General features: G+C 41.1%; 1 protein-coding gene across 8 annotated transcripts in view; it reads right to left on the bottom strand.

Annotated features, from left to right (window-relative positions):
• The window catches only part of BTRC (beta-transducin repeat containing E3 ubiquitin protein ligase), a 129,451-nt gene that overhangs the window by 82,983 nt on the left and 29,055 nt on the right, over positions 1-17,413 (bottom strand). For 3 of the 8 annotated variants that reach the window (XM_033149825.1, XM_033149823.1, XM_033149824.1), the window contains one exon: positions 10,913-11,020. The exons of the other annotated variants lie outside the window; for them this stretch is intronic. In XM_033149825.1, the coding sequence (XP_033005716.1) occupies positions 10,913-11,020 (108 nt within the window). The remainder of the gene's footprint in view (positions 1-10,912; positions 11,021-17,413) is intronic. 8 annotated transcript variants of the gene reach the window in all.

Genomic DNA, 17,413 nt, shown 5'->3' with positions numbered 1-17,413 from the left:
ATCTTAAAGCTCAGGCTGGTCTGTATGCATAATAAAATTAGTTCATGTGCATTTTGGCTGATGGTTCAGTTATTCAGAAGGTACTCATTGTCAACAAGACTAAATATAATTTATTCTAATGTATGAAATATGTGATTGTAAGCATCTGATTGGATACTGTGAGAACAGGATGATGGACTACATGGGCCAGTGGCATGATTCAGAAAGCTGTTCTTACATGCTGGTGCTGTCAAACACCACTCCAATGTTGTTGCTGTTGTTTGGACATGCCCCAAACTGGAACATTGGAACTCAGTCTTGATGGAAATAAGAGCTATCACTGGATGCAAATGACCAAAGACCCTTCAGGCAGCCGTAGATGGCATCATTCGTGGGGCTGCGCCGTTCACCTCCTTCTTGCTGAGTCGCTGCAGCATACCAGAATGGAAAAAGGGAGGCGTGCAGCAGCAGCAAAGTCAGTATAGTGCAAACATGCCAGCAGGACTGGTTTCACTGTTGTGTTTGCACCATCATGCACTTGTTGTCGCACGCCTCATCCTTTCTGTCCTCATAGGCTGCAACAACTCAATGGGATGGAGGTCAGGTGAGTGCTGCAGTCCCACCACACCTTTAGGTATACTGTTTAGATGCCACACCACAAGAAGATATTGAGATGACAGCCCATCTATTAACAGCAGGCTAGATGACCATATGTCAGGAACGGAAGCTCCAGCTCCAATAGAGGCATTGGTAAGAAAGAATCTGGAATATTCTTTAATTATTGTTTTGAATTTTGAGTCACTCATTTATAATTGCTTAATTACCATGATGGAATTTAAGAATGAAGTATTAGTTAATATGGAATAAGAGAGACTGGAAATTATCCTATACAAAGGAAATTATTATGTAAATTGAAGTAGCTGCAATTTATACTAGAGCTATGATGCCTAACAGATTGAGAATTATTATGTAAAAAAAAAAAACCACCCTGGAATTTTATGAAACTTTATGTAGGTATGTTATCAGTAGAATAAAGTCAAGATATCTAAGGCTGACAATGGTTTCCATCTTACCTAGCACCTTGTATTTTCAACTGTAGTTCCTATACAGAGCAGCCCATAGGCAGATCAATATTTACTAAGCCACTGTACTATTCAACGTGATCTTAAAAGATACCCTGGTCTTCCATCCCCGAAATTACTCTCGCCAGAGCCACTAATTATACTGTACTCCATTGTCCAAAGCAACCACTAGCTGCACTTTTGCCATTAGACCCAATACATCAGTGTTTTTCAACCACTGTTCCGTGGCACACTAGTGTGCCGCGAGATGTTGCCTGGTGTGCCGTGGGAAAAATTGAAAAATTCAAGAGAATTACTTTATATATAGTCAATATAGGCACAGAGTTAAATTTTTTAACATTTTCTAATGGTGGTGTGCCTCGTGATTTTTTTCATGAAACAAGTGTGCCTTTGCCCAAAAAAGGTTGAAAAACACTGCAATACATGACTGAGGTGTATAGGACTAGCTGGAAACCTAGAGGAAAAGATGTGACAATGGCAACACACAAACACGAGCTTGTGCTTCCTCACAGTAGAGAATAGGGTACACATGCAAGCTGCCCTGGTTTTACATGCAAATCCAATTATACATTTAAGGTCCCCGTCCCCCTGCTGCTTCAGATCTCCAATCTCTTGCAAAGCCAAGTTTAAAAAAAAAAACCCCACACAACAACTTACATTAACATGCTGTATTTTACCCTCGCCACCAGAAATACTAAGGGTGCTATTTGTAATTGTATTCTTTTAAGAGGTTTGTTCTCTGCAGCTGTTTTCTGCTTGCAGTGTATTTTGTGTAATCAGCACATCATCATAAATACATTGGCTGTTCCCCTGAGGGGAGCTGTCAGTGTTTAATTTACAGAACAACCTGGCCAGTGTGAATTCTAACGCTACAGCACTAAGGCAAGGAGTTACCACACTCAGGAAAGAAAAAAAAACAGGTTTCTATGAATTTTTATATCAAGAGCTGGTCCCAGGACAATTTAGGTTCAGAAATAGATTATTTTAAAAAGCTTTTTGCACAGTGTATGAAATGGATTCTTTACCACTTACAACTTAACTCTCCCCTACAGGCATTAAAGGGACTTGGACTTTCTGTAGAAAATACTCGTTTCGGTAAACTCCAGCCGGCAGGAGGCAGTGAGGCTTCCTTTAAAAATAATGTTTCACTGAAATTAATGAATGATACCCATGCCAAATACTATTCTGCTAAATGATGGAGTAGTAAGGTGCTTCAACTTTACAACTCATGTTTTACCTGTAGGTTCCACAAAATTAAGATTGTACTCTTGAAGGGTAGCACTATAAATATACCTTTCAGATACCCTCCTTTTAAAAACTGCTTCATGCTATTTATTTGGGATTGGTAAATTAACATTTCAGCTTAGTGACACATAGGTTCTTCAGAGATTTCTCTTCCACAAAACCCTATGCAAATAGAAACCTGGAAACTGTGTTTGTTGATGCACCATTTGAAGGAAGGGGGGGAGACGTATGCACCTAAACCTAAAGCAACGTTTGGATGTTGAAAATTAATCCAACAGAAATTTATTTAAAGCAAATTTGGGAAAGAAATCCCATACATTTAAAATTGTGGCTAGTACCTAAGAATCTACACCCAAGCAAGTGTGTACAGGGCCTAGTTCTCACTAAATTGGTAAGCTTATGCCCAGACCTATCATACTAAAATTGCCTCCACAAAGCAAATCAGATGTTAGGAGAAGGGTTCTAGCCTGACCTTTTCCCTGACATGCTTGTGTCCTGTGTGAATGGACAGGGGATAGAAGACTGTATAAAGGAGCATGATTTAGTCATGTGAGGCCCACACTTGCAGTCTGCATTGGTACAACCTCTGAAAGAACAAGGCCTAGTAGTAACTACAGCCCTTGGCATACTTTATAAGAAAAAAGTACCACTAAACTCAGTTGAATTTACTGTATTTTAAATGTTTAGGGCTGGTTTGAAAAGGAAACCATCGAAAGTCTAAGTAATTTTGATTCTAGATCATCCCACAGAATTAATTACCCATTAAAGTTCTGCTTGAATGAATATCTCAGCAAAGCTCAAGTCACAAAAGTTTGGATCTGCAACTTCAGATTTTCATTTACCAACCTAGCGGTAAACACAGAAAAGGTTGTAGATTTACAATGCTTTATACTTACATTGTCCATAATGATGATGTAAAATGTAAAACTTGTAGAAATGAAGCTTTACCATTGCAAAGCCTCTATTAGATCCATTGAAAGATTATTTTGCAAGAACCATTAATCCAAGAAATAGCATTGTGGGAATTAGCAGAATTTCCCATTTCACACTGCAATTACTCAATTATCTTAAGTAAATCCATAAATATATTTTGTTATTTTTGCATCAAAACCAACAGCTTTGAAGACACAGTCCATTAATAAGACAAGTGTGACTATATTTATAGGCTGAAAGGCTCAGGAAAGTATACTGTGAATGGGTTCACTAACACCTAGATCTCATCTGTAAGAAGAAAGCTACAGTTTACCCACATTTATCTGTGGGTATTATTTGGAATGAGGCATGATGTGAGTTCTATATGGAGCACTAAATCTGTAACCAACCATGACTTAAAAGGAAGGACAATTAAGCTTTATCAAAACTTTCAATTTGTGGTAAATTTAATTTTTTTAATCAGTTGTCGTTTCATCAAAGAAATAAGGAAAAGATACTCTTGCAATTACAAGCAATGTCTTTAGCAAACACGTTAACAGAATGTCCTGGCACTGGCTTTACTGGCGGGAGAACAGGGTACACCTATTTCTGCGTTTAACAGGAGTTTTCTATGTAGCACATGCCAAATCCATTTTCCGCTATGAAACATAAAGGAACTGAAAGCATTTAAGGTGATAAATATTTGAAATAATAGGGTAGTCTACAATCTAAGGAAGTACATGCGGTGTAGCTATGTTGTAAAGGCAAGGGTTTTTAAAAACAAAAAACTGGTGTACTCACTAAAGCCCACTCTCATTACTGAAACATTAAGTTCAAAAAACTTGTGTTGCAATCATTGGAGCATCAATTCTGCTACTCCTTCCTCATGTTAAAACAGGGATAGGCAACCTAAGGCCCGTGGGCCAGATGCGGCCCATGGGCCTTCTCAATCCGGCCTACGGGCAGTCCGGGAATCAACGTGTTTTTACATGAGTATCAAAGAATCATAGAGTTGGAAGAGACCACAAGGGTCATCCAGTCCAACCCCCTGCCAAGCAGGAAACACCATCAAAGCATTCCTGACAGGTGGCTGTCAAGCCTCCGCTTAAAGACATCCAAAGAAGGAGACTCCACCACACTCCTTGGCAGCAAATTCCACTGTCAACAGCTCTTACTGTCAGGAAGTTCTTCCTAATGTTTAGGTGGAATCTTCTTTCTTGTAGTTTGAATCCATTTCCCCGTGTCCGCTTCTCTGGAGCAGCAGAAAACAACCTTTCTCCCTCCTCTATATGACATCCTTTTATATATTTGAACATGGCTATCATATCACCCCTTAACCTTCTCTTCTCCAGGCTAAACATACCTAGCTCCCTAAGCCGTTCCTCATAAGGCATCGTTTCCAGGCCTTTGACCATTTTGGTTGCCCTCCTCTGGACACGTTCAAGCTTGTCAGTATCCTTCTTGAACTGTGGTGCCCAGAACTGGACACAGTATTCCAGGTGAGGTCTGACCAGAGTGGAATACAGTGGTACTATTACTTCCCTTGATCTAGATGCTATACTCCTATTGATGCAGCCCAGAATTGCATTGGCTTTTTTAGCTGCTGCATCACACTGTTGACTCATGTCAAGTTTATGGTCTACCAAGACTCCTAGATCCTTTTCACATGTACTGCTCTCAAGCCAGGTGTCACCCATCCTGTATTTGTGCCTTTCATTTTTTTTGCCCAAGTGTAGTACTTTACATTTCTCCCTGTTAAAATTCATCTTGTTTGCTTTGGCCCAGTTCTCTAATCTGTTAAGTAGAATGTGTGCTTTTATTTAAAATGCATCTCTGGGTTATTTGTGGGGCATAGGAATTTGTTCATTTTTTTTCTCCAAAATGTAGTCCGGCCCACCACATGGTCTGAGGGACGGTGGACCGGCCCACGGCTTGAAATGGTTGCTGATTCCTGTGTTAAAAGGACAAGGTGCTCTCTTTTTCTAGCAGTTGCACAGTACCACAAATGACCATTAGGTAGCAGCACAGTACACATGATCTCTCCACATGCCTCTCCCTCCATTCTTTTCCTGCACAGCTTTGCTTTTGCTCATTTCTCTCTCTCTCTCTCTCTCTCTCTCTCTCTCTCTCTCACACACACACACACACACACTATAGCTGGTTCTAATTCAATTAGCACAGTCTGCAACTCCAGAAAAAGAGTAATTCAATTAGTGCATTGTGGGGCTCTGCAATACCTCTAAGCAGATGTTCACCAATCCTCGGGAACTCGGAGCTAGCTTTAAGAGTACCTGTACCCCATCCGGTTGGCACTGCATATGTCATTTGTCAGAATAGCTTTCTGACTTCTAACAAGGAAAGAAGGAAAATCCACTCTTGTGGACACAGGAGGTTTCCTTTTAAACATGATCAAGGTCCCCTACTAGCAAGCCCTTTGAATTCAGCATCTCAGGAAGAACAATGCATATTATGCAAGGCTGGCAATTCATGAAGGGTTGAAACTGGGGTTATTCTATTGGAGAAGCCATCTGTATATTATTGGCTCTTTGTAATTTGTGCCAATGCTTGTGTGGTGTGGAGGATTTCCTTAAGAACAGGTCCAATTTTTACCATTACATTTAATGCAAAATTTGTAACATTAGAGTTGAATTCAACCAGGTCCTACTCAGCACAGACCCATTGACCCACACTTAGTCATGTCCATTAACTTCTATGGGTCTTCTCTGAGTATGTGTTGAATACCACCCTAGTGTTGAAGTGATAAACATGTGAAAAGTGATCAGGAACATGCTAGTTGGAGGTTGGGGCAGAGGTAAAAAACTGGGAGCAAAAATTTACTTTTTAGAAAAGACACAGCTTACAACTTTGATAGTATAGTGCATGGTTGGTCACTTTGGTAAGCTCCTGATCTTTTGGACTAAAGCTCCCATCAGCCCCAGCCAGCATAGTCAATGGTCAGGGTTTGTGTTTTTCAACATCACACAATCCAGAAACAATTACCGGTACGTTCCCCCTCCTTCTTCCAAATAGCAGCGTATCTATCTTGGAATACACTACCTTGGCAAAACTGAACACTACAGAAGATTCCCTCACTATGGAACGACATATAATGTGGAGTTCTTGGTTGTGAGCCAGTATACAGAAAGTAGTCAAGGTCAGGGAAGTAGCAACAGAGATCAGTAGCTACTGTACAATTTTTTGCATCTTGAGTTTTTGACACAAACACAGATGCTGTATAGTAGGTGTACTTTATTCAGCTTTTCTTGCAACATGTAACAAGTTATGCCAACAGATACTGCAGGGTTTCCTGCACTTGTACTAGCTTGGCAAGAGCGAGAACTGAACAGGAAGGAAGGAAGGAAGGAAGGAAGGAAGGAAGGAAGGAAGGAAGGAAGGAGGGAGGGAGGGAGAGAAGGAATCCCACCCACCCCACTAGAAGTGCTAGATAATCACTTGCTTGCAGTTTACCTTTCACATGTGTCATGTCTGCCTAGTGAATTTCAGAGAGGGTAAAAGTAAAGGGTATAACCACCCCCCCTTTATTATTCTTTAAATAGCACAGCACACACATCTCAACTATATATTCCCTCGGGCAATGTATTCATTCATTTTGCTCTATAAACTCCTGTACAGCTAATCTTTAGCCACCATGGATGTGTTTAGGTACGAATATCAAACTGCTGAGCTCGTTTCATTTCTGTCCTTCACAGTTACTACTTTCAGTTCTGTTAGGGAGGGAGAGGGGTTTGTGGGGGGGGGGGAGAAAAAAGAGAATCTCCCAGCCTGAAGACTGTCCCTTTCAAACTAGGACCATTGCTTAAAACTGAGTGTCACAGACTATGGCAGTTCAATATTTCATGGCCAATACAAGGAATGAACACCACCACTGCAACTTTAAATCTTGGTAAATCCCCTATGTCAGCCTCTCCCTCTCATTGAAATGCCAGAGGGAGCAGCAATCAGAGAGGAGATGTTCAACGTGATAGAGGTCAGGACACCAGTGGATCAACGTACCAGAAACACGACCTTGTTTATTTTTTTCTCCAGTATTATTGTTTACAGGGTGCTTTGTTCATGTACCTTGTGGTTCTTAGCTAAAAGATGAAATTACAGCCCAGGATGGAGCGCTCAGGCACACATCCAATTTGTGTTTCCATCTCAGAAAACAAAAAGCTTTGGAGGCCCTCGGGCTGCCATTCAAACTTGGAGAGGCTGACATTTTTAACAGCATGAACCAGAGACTGGCAGAGGGAATGATCGAATGCATTTCTAACTTGTCAATCAAAGATCTCACCTCTGCTGTCTTGTAAACAGTTGGGAGCCACCTAAGTACATTCATAAATGGGGGACAAGCTAGCCACCAGCTAGGGGGCTGAAGCCATGGGCTTTTGCTGCCAACCCTCAAAATTAAGATTTGGTTTTATAATCTCACTGTAAATATCCTGCAGGTACTTTACTAGAACCAATGTAGCAGAACCAGAGTTGGAAATACTCTATGGATTTCAATCCACTGTGTTTCTCCTAGGTCAATGGATCTTCTGACTATGGAGTCATCTTGCTTCCAATTATGGGCAGAAATCATTCTGTTTATCACAACAGGTCACTAAAGAATTTCTTCAAAAGATGCTTCACTACTATTGGGGCCTTAGAAATATACACAGCAGAACATGGGGCTTTGTTTTTATAATCAGATGGTATATAAATTTTATGGAATAAAATAAACAAATAACCATATGCCTGTTAAGTCTGTGATACACCATGTCAACAGGGATTTGTTTAATATAAATATGCACAAGAGAAAGTACAATATCCAAAGGAATATTCTACAAATTCAGAAGAAAACAGCTACATTTGAAATATAATTTAATACTTTACCCTTATAATTCTGCTTTGCCACTTTCATAGTATCCACTATCAGATGGCAGGATGAAACCTTCCTCACCTAAAAGCCTGTTCAAAGCACAAGAGCCCTGCTGGATCAGAACAATGGCCCAACTGGCCAAGCATCTTGTAGAGTAGTCAACAAGATAGAGCAATGATTCTGAAATCATAGACTGTAATCAACTTTTGCAATGAGGAAAGTATTCTGCCTAGCTTCTCGGTATAGCAGAAACTCTGTGGATTTCATTTCCCCTTTGGGGATTTGAAGCAACAGGTGGAGCTCAAGCAAAGTCATCTGACAGCTGTGTTTCTAGCTCTGTTGTTTTTGCTACAGTTTAGAATCTCTCTGACCTTCCAAACTGGACAGTAATGTCTTATTGCCTGCTGCATATAAGCAGATTTCCCCTTTTAACCAGAATATACTGCTATTGCAAATAATGCATATACATCTAGCTTGTCAAAGCCATCTCTGGAAATTAAGACACACATATAGGTTTGGCAGGAAAAACAAGCAATTCAACAGAAAAAAATGTGTTATTAGTTTTAGCAGACAAGCAATATACTCACATGCTACCAAATCCCTTACCTCTGAATTCTAGTTTGGGGAAAGTATAACCTGAATTCTTTCAAACTGTACATATCAAGGAAGAAATGTACTAAGGAAATTTAAATTTGGCCTCCATTTCTGAAAATGAAAAAGGATACACCCTCTTCTTCCTATTCCCTACAGCTTTGCCAGATGTCCGGATTACTGAGAGGGTGCATTCAGAGTCCATCAATGCCAAGTATTGGCTCAACTAGGAGAGCTGCTGCAGAATGATCTAAGATGCGTCAGCACTATTTTCACATCACTCAAGGCAAGAAGCCAGATTTAAAATTAAGTCAAATCACAAGTTCTTGGCCACAAACCTACGGACTCATCCAGCTGACTGTCATGATGATTCATGAGCCTTAGGAGCATGCTGGAGCAGCTATTCCATAAGGTTCCCCCAGGTGCTGGTACTCTGCACTGCTATTTCTACAGAATATTTATTGTTCTGAAGCAACAAACAATGCCTATTTTTCTTGTGAGCCTACATATAGTCACTTAGGTCCTCACAACTGGCTAAGATCAGTTCCAAGGATAGCCTCCTTATACCGATCCTTAAATAGTCACCATGGTACTATTTATTTCACACATACCTCTGATTCAGTGGTTTCAAAAGCGTGAGTTGGGATTATGAAGAGAGGATCAGGATTAATATCGTTTTGTAATATTAATTAAATGCCAATCTGGTGCAACTAAAAAAGATAAATTAAAGATAAATTAAAAATATGGGCTTAGTCAAACCTGGTCCAGTGTTAATGCTGTGCAGAGTGTTATAGAATTCCTAGTAGTGTCAAAGCCCAATAAACATGAAATAAATGTGGTCAGCCTAGAAATTCTCTGTTCTTGTCTATGAGAAGGACAATAAACAATTTTTTCTTGAGTAACACATTTGCCTCTGAGGGCTCTTTGCATGATCTGGGTGTCCATCTCTCTGTAACCACAAATATTGACCCCCTAAAAGGCATGAATTGGGAGTCTGTAACCCTACTTCAAGGACAACTGCCAACACTCCCATAAATTCTGAAAGATTTTAGCACAACAGTTTCATATGTAGGTCCCCATGACTCAGCATGAGGTACACAGGATCTTTTCAGTTGTGATGAGGATGAAGAAATATCTCCCTGAGAGAAGGCTGCTTAACTGCTATCTCTGCTTTCCTTTTGACCAACAGTGAAAACTTTGCCCCTTTGGCATTTGTATCTGCTGATCTGGAACTGTATTTTAATGATCTGTTTAAAGTATTGCTGGATAGGAAAGCAGGATGTAAATTCTTTGAAAATATGTCAGCAATAAACCTGCTGAAGGATTTTTTTTGTTTTGGTGTTATGGATTGGAATTGATGGTTGGAATCAAAGACAATTCTCATGGATTCTTCTTATTTTAAATGGCATAATTGCTCTCATCCTCTATATGCGTATGATAAGGTCCGAAAGAACAAGCCACACACATTTCCTGAATAGCAGAACAACTTGACCACCTATAGAACTAGTCTGGGTAAATCAAAGCCTGGATCTTTTTTTTCAAAGAAAGAAAGAAAGAAAACTGGTTTTGTGAACTAGGGGGTGGGGACTAGTGAGGAAGCCCTTGAGCCTCAGTTCCAAGAAACAGAAAAACCACCCCCCAGAAGTACTTTATGTAGGTGGAAAGAAGCAAAAATTAAAAGACCAAAAGTTTGCTGTTCTGCTTCTATTTCCCCCCAAGCCCTACTTTCTTCTATAGCATCACCACTTTTTCATGCAGCTAGATGGAAAAAGTATGTGTACATGACAGCAGCAATAGGCCAGAGGCTCAACTGGCTTAAATACAAGGCACCAACTGTCAGTGTATTCCTATCCATATTTAATAATCAAATACCACCTCAGCCCCCAACCCTAAATGTAGAGTAGTAAAATTAAGGCATCAACTGTAGTACATCCAGATCAAAGTGAGCAGTAATAACCAATCTTGCATTTTGGGCCAAGCATTCTTACTAGAACTGAGCAAAAGGTTTCCAGTTCTATCTGTATCTGACATGGTTGCATTAGCGGTCAACTGTGGTTCTATACAAGATGTGGATGGCATTTATTAGTCTGGACAACATAAAGGAAACACAACTATGAAGCAAATACTACTACTATTACTATTACTAATTCTACTACTAATGGAAGAGTTAATGAAAGCAAGCAAAAGCACAAGCAGGAGACACACCCAGAGAGAGAGAGAGAGAGAGAGAGAGAGAGAGTACCTGGAAAGCTGTGAGTGCGCCAGTCCCTGGGTTATAGAGGCATCGCAGCGAGGGCATGCTGTCCGCCAGGTTGGAGCAACCCAGCCACAGAGACCGGGGCATAGAGCACTGCAGAGAAAGGACAACTATGAGATGGGACTGTATGAAACAGGATGGCACAGATTACAGGAACTTCTGGGGCTGACGTTTTCAGAAGAGTTATAGCTGACCGTAAGAGATTGGAGTAGCTTCCACATATCCACACATTACCAACCTGAATATTCCCTTTAGAGAAAAGCAGGAAGGGAGGGTGGGAAGGCATAGGAAACACAACACATATGTCATGCTTAAGATCACATCAGCTCAATTAAGTATCTTGAAGACATGTTATACCATTGGTCACCAGAATCTCTTAATGTAAGGTAGTCAACTCAATGCTTTTAGTGGATTTTTAAGCAATTAACTAACTGATTAAAACAAGTTTTACTTTAGCTAATGTAGGCATTTATCATGCCAGTCCCTTAGCCATGGTGTTCTACTTGCTCTCAATTGTACAAATTTGTCCTCCTCTTCCCCACCAAGTCTTAATCACAGCTAGTCACCATCATGTCTACAACTACCATATTTACTCGAATCTAATGTGCACCTTTTTTTTTGGCCAAATTATGTTGCAAAAATTAAGGTGTGCATTAGATTCGATGGCACATTTACATTAGCCAGCAAATACTTCTTTGGTTTCAAGGTTCTGAAAATTGAGGTGCGCATTAGATTCAATGGAGCATTAGACTCGAGTAAATACAGTAGGTTAACACTAAGGTTTGCTCCAAACCAGGGTTTAAAACTGACTGAAATCATGAGCAGCACTGAATAAAGTTAAGGTTTGTGAAGACATTACTGGAGACAGGCAGCGGAGGAAGGATGAGATTACTAGTTTGCCTGCAAAGGCTCCTCCAACTCTATGGTTCTACAAATGTAAGGAAGCAAGCATATACCATACAGTATTTTTCATGTATAAGACTACATTCCCCCCCCCCAAAAAAAATGTCCAAATTTTGGGGGCGTCTTATGCACAGATAGATTCCCCCCCCCCATTTTCTTAAATCGGAGTCCCCAAAAACAAGAGGTGTCTTATACATGGGGGTGTCTTATAGACGAAAAAATACTGATATTCCATAGCCTGCTCCAGCTTCCTTAACCACAGCCAAGGGATGGGCAGCATTATGTGTGTACTAGCGCAATATGTCAACTTAGTTAATATTTTAAATGGTATTTAATGAAGGTAATAGTTCCTGTTAACCAAATGCCACAGATAATTTACTCTTTGGAAAAGTGCCTCAAAGATATTGCCTGTATAAAGAGATTCACGCAGATGTCATCTGCCCTCAACACGCTGCATCCTTTTCTAACAATTACAGATATATCAATTCATTACACCAATTAATCGATTAATATTTTTTGCCCTGCTCTAAGCATAAGGGCTCCAGTTCACCTGCTGTCTTTTCCCATGCAGTCACTATTCAGCATGGGGTGAATGATTCCGCCATGTAAGCAGAATGAAGGGTGGAAACGTCACACTGCATACAAAGGGAAAGGGGGGGGGGGAATAGAATGAATTAGTAAGGAGATTACAAGGAACCTGCAGCAGCCATATGGCTCAGCTGGCCTTGCTTAGATATTTTTTAACAAGAATTTTTTTCATCTTTCTATGCAAACTAAAAGATGTGCAAGACCACCAGAAGGGGGAAATTTTTCTATTTTTAAAGTTACATCTAGTTTTCAATAACCTGCACTGGTTAAGTGAAAAGTAAAACTTTGGAAATGACACACAATTTTAGCACCGGAGTTTAATATAAGAACTCTCTAACATTTATTGGCCAAGCTGGTCATATGTTGACCCGTATGTGGAAAGATAGGACCACAAGAGATTAATGACTTGAGATTTTGCTTATGAATCTTCATCTGAGCTGTATTTTTATATATTTTTTAAAGAAAAGATATCAAAGGGAGTGGGAAACAAACAGGTCCACAGCTATATCTGGTCTATCCCAGCTGTACACCTGTCTTCCGTTCTGGAAGCCTTCCTGGATTCAGGTCTTCCTCCCACTCCACCAACCTCGCTAGCCTAATGGTTACAGGTCATTTAAAAGGTGTCAACTGCTATCTGAAAATGCCTTAGAATAGGCCAGGAGAACCTGCTGACCTTCAAATATTGTTAGACTCCAGCTCCCATCAGCCCCTGTCAGCATGGCCAGTGATCAAGTATGAGGGGAGTTGGAAGCCCAACAGGACCTTGAAAGCCACAGATTCCTCAACCTTACCATAAAGCAAGTAGACAACACACATTTAAGTCAAGCTTCCAAACGAACATAATTTGTTTGGAAATTGTTATACCTACATCAGAAAAGGGTTCAGAAAAATAAACAAATTCAAGGCCCATGATCTGCAGCCCTGTGGAAAACCGAGTTAATAGATAAATCACAATTTTTAGACAGGTACTTTCAATGTCAGCTGCCTGAAGTTCCTTATGCAAAAGAGGTAGAGCAATTTAAAACCCCAAAGCAAACTGCTTACTAGGTTTTGAGGAACATTTGAAGGAAAATTCATTTTTAAGGGTTTTTTTTATATTAGATACAGCAGTGTTTTTCAACCACTGTTCCGCGGCACACTAGTGTGCCGCGAGATGTTGCCTGGTGTGCCGTGGGAAAAATTGAAAAATTATTTTATATATAGTCAATATAGGCATAGAGTTAATTTTTTTAACACTTTCTAATGGTGGTGTCCCCTTCATGGATCACTGCCTTGTCGTGGCGAAGGGGCTTGAATTACTCAGGCAACCTATGGACAGGTCAAGATGGACAGGTCATAGCGGAGAGTTTGGACCAAACGTGATCCACCTGGAGAAGGAACTGGCAAGCCGCTCCAGTATCCCTGCCAAGAAAACTCCATGGACAAAGACAACAGGCATATAAAAGATATGACGCTGGAAGATGAGCCCCTCAGGTCGGAAGGCGTCCAACTTGCTACTGGGGAAGAGCGGAGGACAAGTACAAGTAGATCCAGAGCTGATGAAGCGGCTGGGCCAAAGCCGAAAGGACGCTCAGTTGCGGATATGCCTGGAAACGAAAGGAAAGTCCAATGCTGTAAAGAAAAGTATTGCATAGGAACCTGGAATGTAAGAACCATGAACCTTGGTAAGCTGGATGTGGTAAAAAATGAGATGGCAAGAATAAACATTGACATCCTAGGCATCAGTGAACTAAAATGGACAGGAATGGGCGAATTCAGTTCGGATGACTATCATATCTACTACTGTGGGCAGGAATCCCGTAAAAGAAATGGAGTGGCCCTCATAGTCAACAAAAGAGTGGCGAAAGCTGTACTGGGATGCAACTTCAAAAATGATAGAATGATCTCGATACGAATCCAAGGCAGTCCTTTTAACATCACAGTAATCCAAGTTTATGCACCAACTACCAGTGCTGAAGAAACCGAAATTGATCAATTCTATGAAGACTTACAACACCTTATAGAAATGACACCAAAGAAGGATGTTCTTCTCATTATAGGGGATTGGAATGCTAAAGTAGGAAGTCAAGAGATAAAAGGAACAACTGGCAAGTTTGGCCTTGGAGATCAAAATGAAGCAGGGCAAAGGCTAATAGAGTTCTGTCAAGAGAACAAGCTGGTCATCACAAACACTCTTTTCCAACAACACAAGAGACGACTCTACACATGGACATCACCAGATGGGCAACATCGAAATCAGATTGATTATATTCTCTGCAGCCAAAGATGGAGAAGCTCTATACACTCAGCAAAAACAAGACCTGGAGCTGACTGTGGCTCAGATCATCAGCTTCTTATAGCAAAATTCCAGCTTAAACTGAAGAAAGTAGGAAAAACCACTGGGCCAGTAAGATTCAATCTAAATCAAATTCCTTATGAATACACAGTTGAAGTGAAGAACAGGTTCAAGGATTTAGATTTGGTGGATAGAGTACCTGAAGAACTGTGGATGGAGGCTCGTAACATTATACAGGAGACAGCAACGAAAACCATCCCAATGAAAAAGAAATGCAAGAAAGCAAAGTGGCTGACCAATGAGGCCTTACAAATAGCGGGGGAGAGAAGACAAGCAAAATGCGAAGGAGATCGTGAAAGATACAGGAAATTGAATGCAGATTTCCAAAGAATAGCAAGGAGAGACAAGAGGGCCTTTCTAAACGAGCAATGCAAAGAAATAGAGGAAAACAACAGAATGGGAAAAACCAGAGATTTATTCAAGAAAATTGGAGATATGAAAGGAACATTTCGTACAAAGATTACCACAATTAAGGACAAAAGTGGAAAGGACCTAACAGAAGCAGAAGACATCAAGAAGAGGTGGCAAGAATACACAGAGGAATTATACCAGAAAGATATGGAGGTGTCATACACCCCAGGAAATGTGGTTGCTGACCTTGAGCCAGACATCCTGGAGAGTGAAGTCAAATGGGCCTTAGAAAGCCTTGCTAACAACAAGGCCAGTGGAAGTGATGATATTCCAGCTGAACTATTTAAAATTTTAAAAGAGGATGCTGTTAAGGTGCTGCACTCAATATGCCAGCAAGTTTGGAAAACTCAGCAGTGGCCAGAGGATTGGAGAAGATCAGTCTACATCCCAATCCCAAAGAAGGGCAGTGCCAAAGAATGCTCCAACTACCGCACAATTGCACTCATTTCACACGCTAGCAAGGTTATGCTTAAAATTCTACAAGGCAGGCTTAAGCAGTATGTGGACCGAGAACTCCCAGAAGTGCAAGCTGGATTTCGAAGGGGCAGAGGAACCAGAGACCAAATTGCAAACATGCGCTGGATTATGGAGAAAGCCAGAGAGTTCCAGAAAAACATCTACTTCTGCTTCATTGATTATGCAAAAGCATTTGACTGTGTCGACCACAGCAAACTATGGCAAGTTCTTAAAGAAATGGGAGTGCCGGATCACCTCATTCGCCTCCTGAGAAATCTCTATGTGGGACAAGAAGCTACAGTTAGAACTGGATATGGAACAACTGATTGGTTCAAAATTGGGAAAGGAGTACGACAAGGCTGTATATTTTCTCCCTGCTTATTTAACTTATATGCAGAATACATCATGCGAAAGGCTGGACTGGATGAATCCCCAACCGGAATTAAGATTGCCGGAAAAAATATCAACAACATCAGATATGCTGATGATACTACCTTGATGGCAGAAAGTGAGGAAGAATTGAAGAACCTTTTAATGAGGGTGAAAGAAGAGAGCGCAAAATATGGTCTGAAGCTCAACATCAAAAAAACTAAGATCATGGCCACTGGTCCCATCACCTCCTGGCAAATAGAAGGGGAAGAAATGGAGGCAGTGAGAGATTTCACTTTCTTGGGTTCCATGATCACTGCAGATGGTGACAGCAGTCACGAAATCAGAAGACGCCTGCTTCTTGGGAGAAAAGCAATGACAAACCTAGACAGCATCTTAAAAAGCAAAGACATCACCTTGCCGACAAAAGTCCGTATAGTTAAAGCTATGGTTTTCCCAGTAGTAATGTACGGAAGTGAGAGCTGGACCATAAAGAAGGCTGATCGCCGTAGAATTGATGCTTTTGAATTATGGTGCTGGAGGAGACTCTTGAGAGTCCCGTGGACTGCAAGAAGATCAAACCTATCCATTCTCAAAGAAATCAGCCCTGAGTACTCACTAGAAGGACAGATCCTGAAGTTGAGGCTCCAGTACTTTGGCCACCTCATGAGAAGAGAAGACTCCCTAGAAAAGACCCTGATGTTGGGAAAGATGGAGGGCACAAGGAGAAGGGGACGACAGAGGATGAGATGGTTGGACAGTGTTCTTGAAGCTACTAACATGAGTTTGGCCAAACTGTGAGAGGCAGTGAAGGATAGGCGTGCCTGGCGTACTCTGGTCCATGGGGTCACGAAGAGTCGGACACGACTGAACGACTGAACAACAACAACAACAACAATGGTGGTGTGCCTCGTGATTTTTTTCATGAAACAAGTGTGCCTTTGCCCAAAAAAGGTTGAAAAACACTGAGATACAGCATATGGAGCCTAATCTGTGCGGCTTGCATGATACGAGGCCCTACATTTTCTTTGTCTCAATCAAGTAGGCCAAATTTTAATCATTAATATCAATTAATCTACTTAGGCTGCAATTCTGTGTACATTTACCTGGGGTGGCGTTGTGGGTTAAACCACAGAACCTTGGGCTTGCCGATTGGAAGGTCGGCAGTTTGAATCCCCGCAACGGGATGAGCTCCCGTTGCTTGGTCCCTGCTCCTGCAAACCTAGCAGTTGGAAAGCATGTCAAAGTGCAAGTAGATAAATAGGTACCGCTCCAGCAGGAAGGAAAATCGCATTTCCGTGCGCTGCTCTGGTTCGCCAGAAGCGGCTTTGTCATGCTAGCCACATGACCCAGAAGCTGTACGCCGGCTCCCTCAACCAGTAAAGCAAGTGCCGCAACTCTAGAGTCATCTGTGACTGGACCTA

The sequence above is a fragment of the Lacerta agilis genome, chromosome 5 (assembly GCF_009819535.1).
Source record: "Lacerta agilis isolate rLacAgi1 chromosome 5, rLacAgi1.pri, whole genome shotgun sequence".
Classification (NCBI taxonomy): domain Eukaryota; kingdom Metazoa; phylum Chordata; class Lepidosauria; order Squamata; family Lacertidae; genus Lacerta; species Lacerta agilis.
Note: the sequence above shows the minus strand (reverse complement) of the source record. Positions and strands in the feature narration are given on the sequence as shown.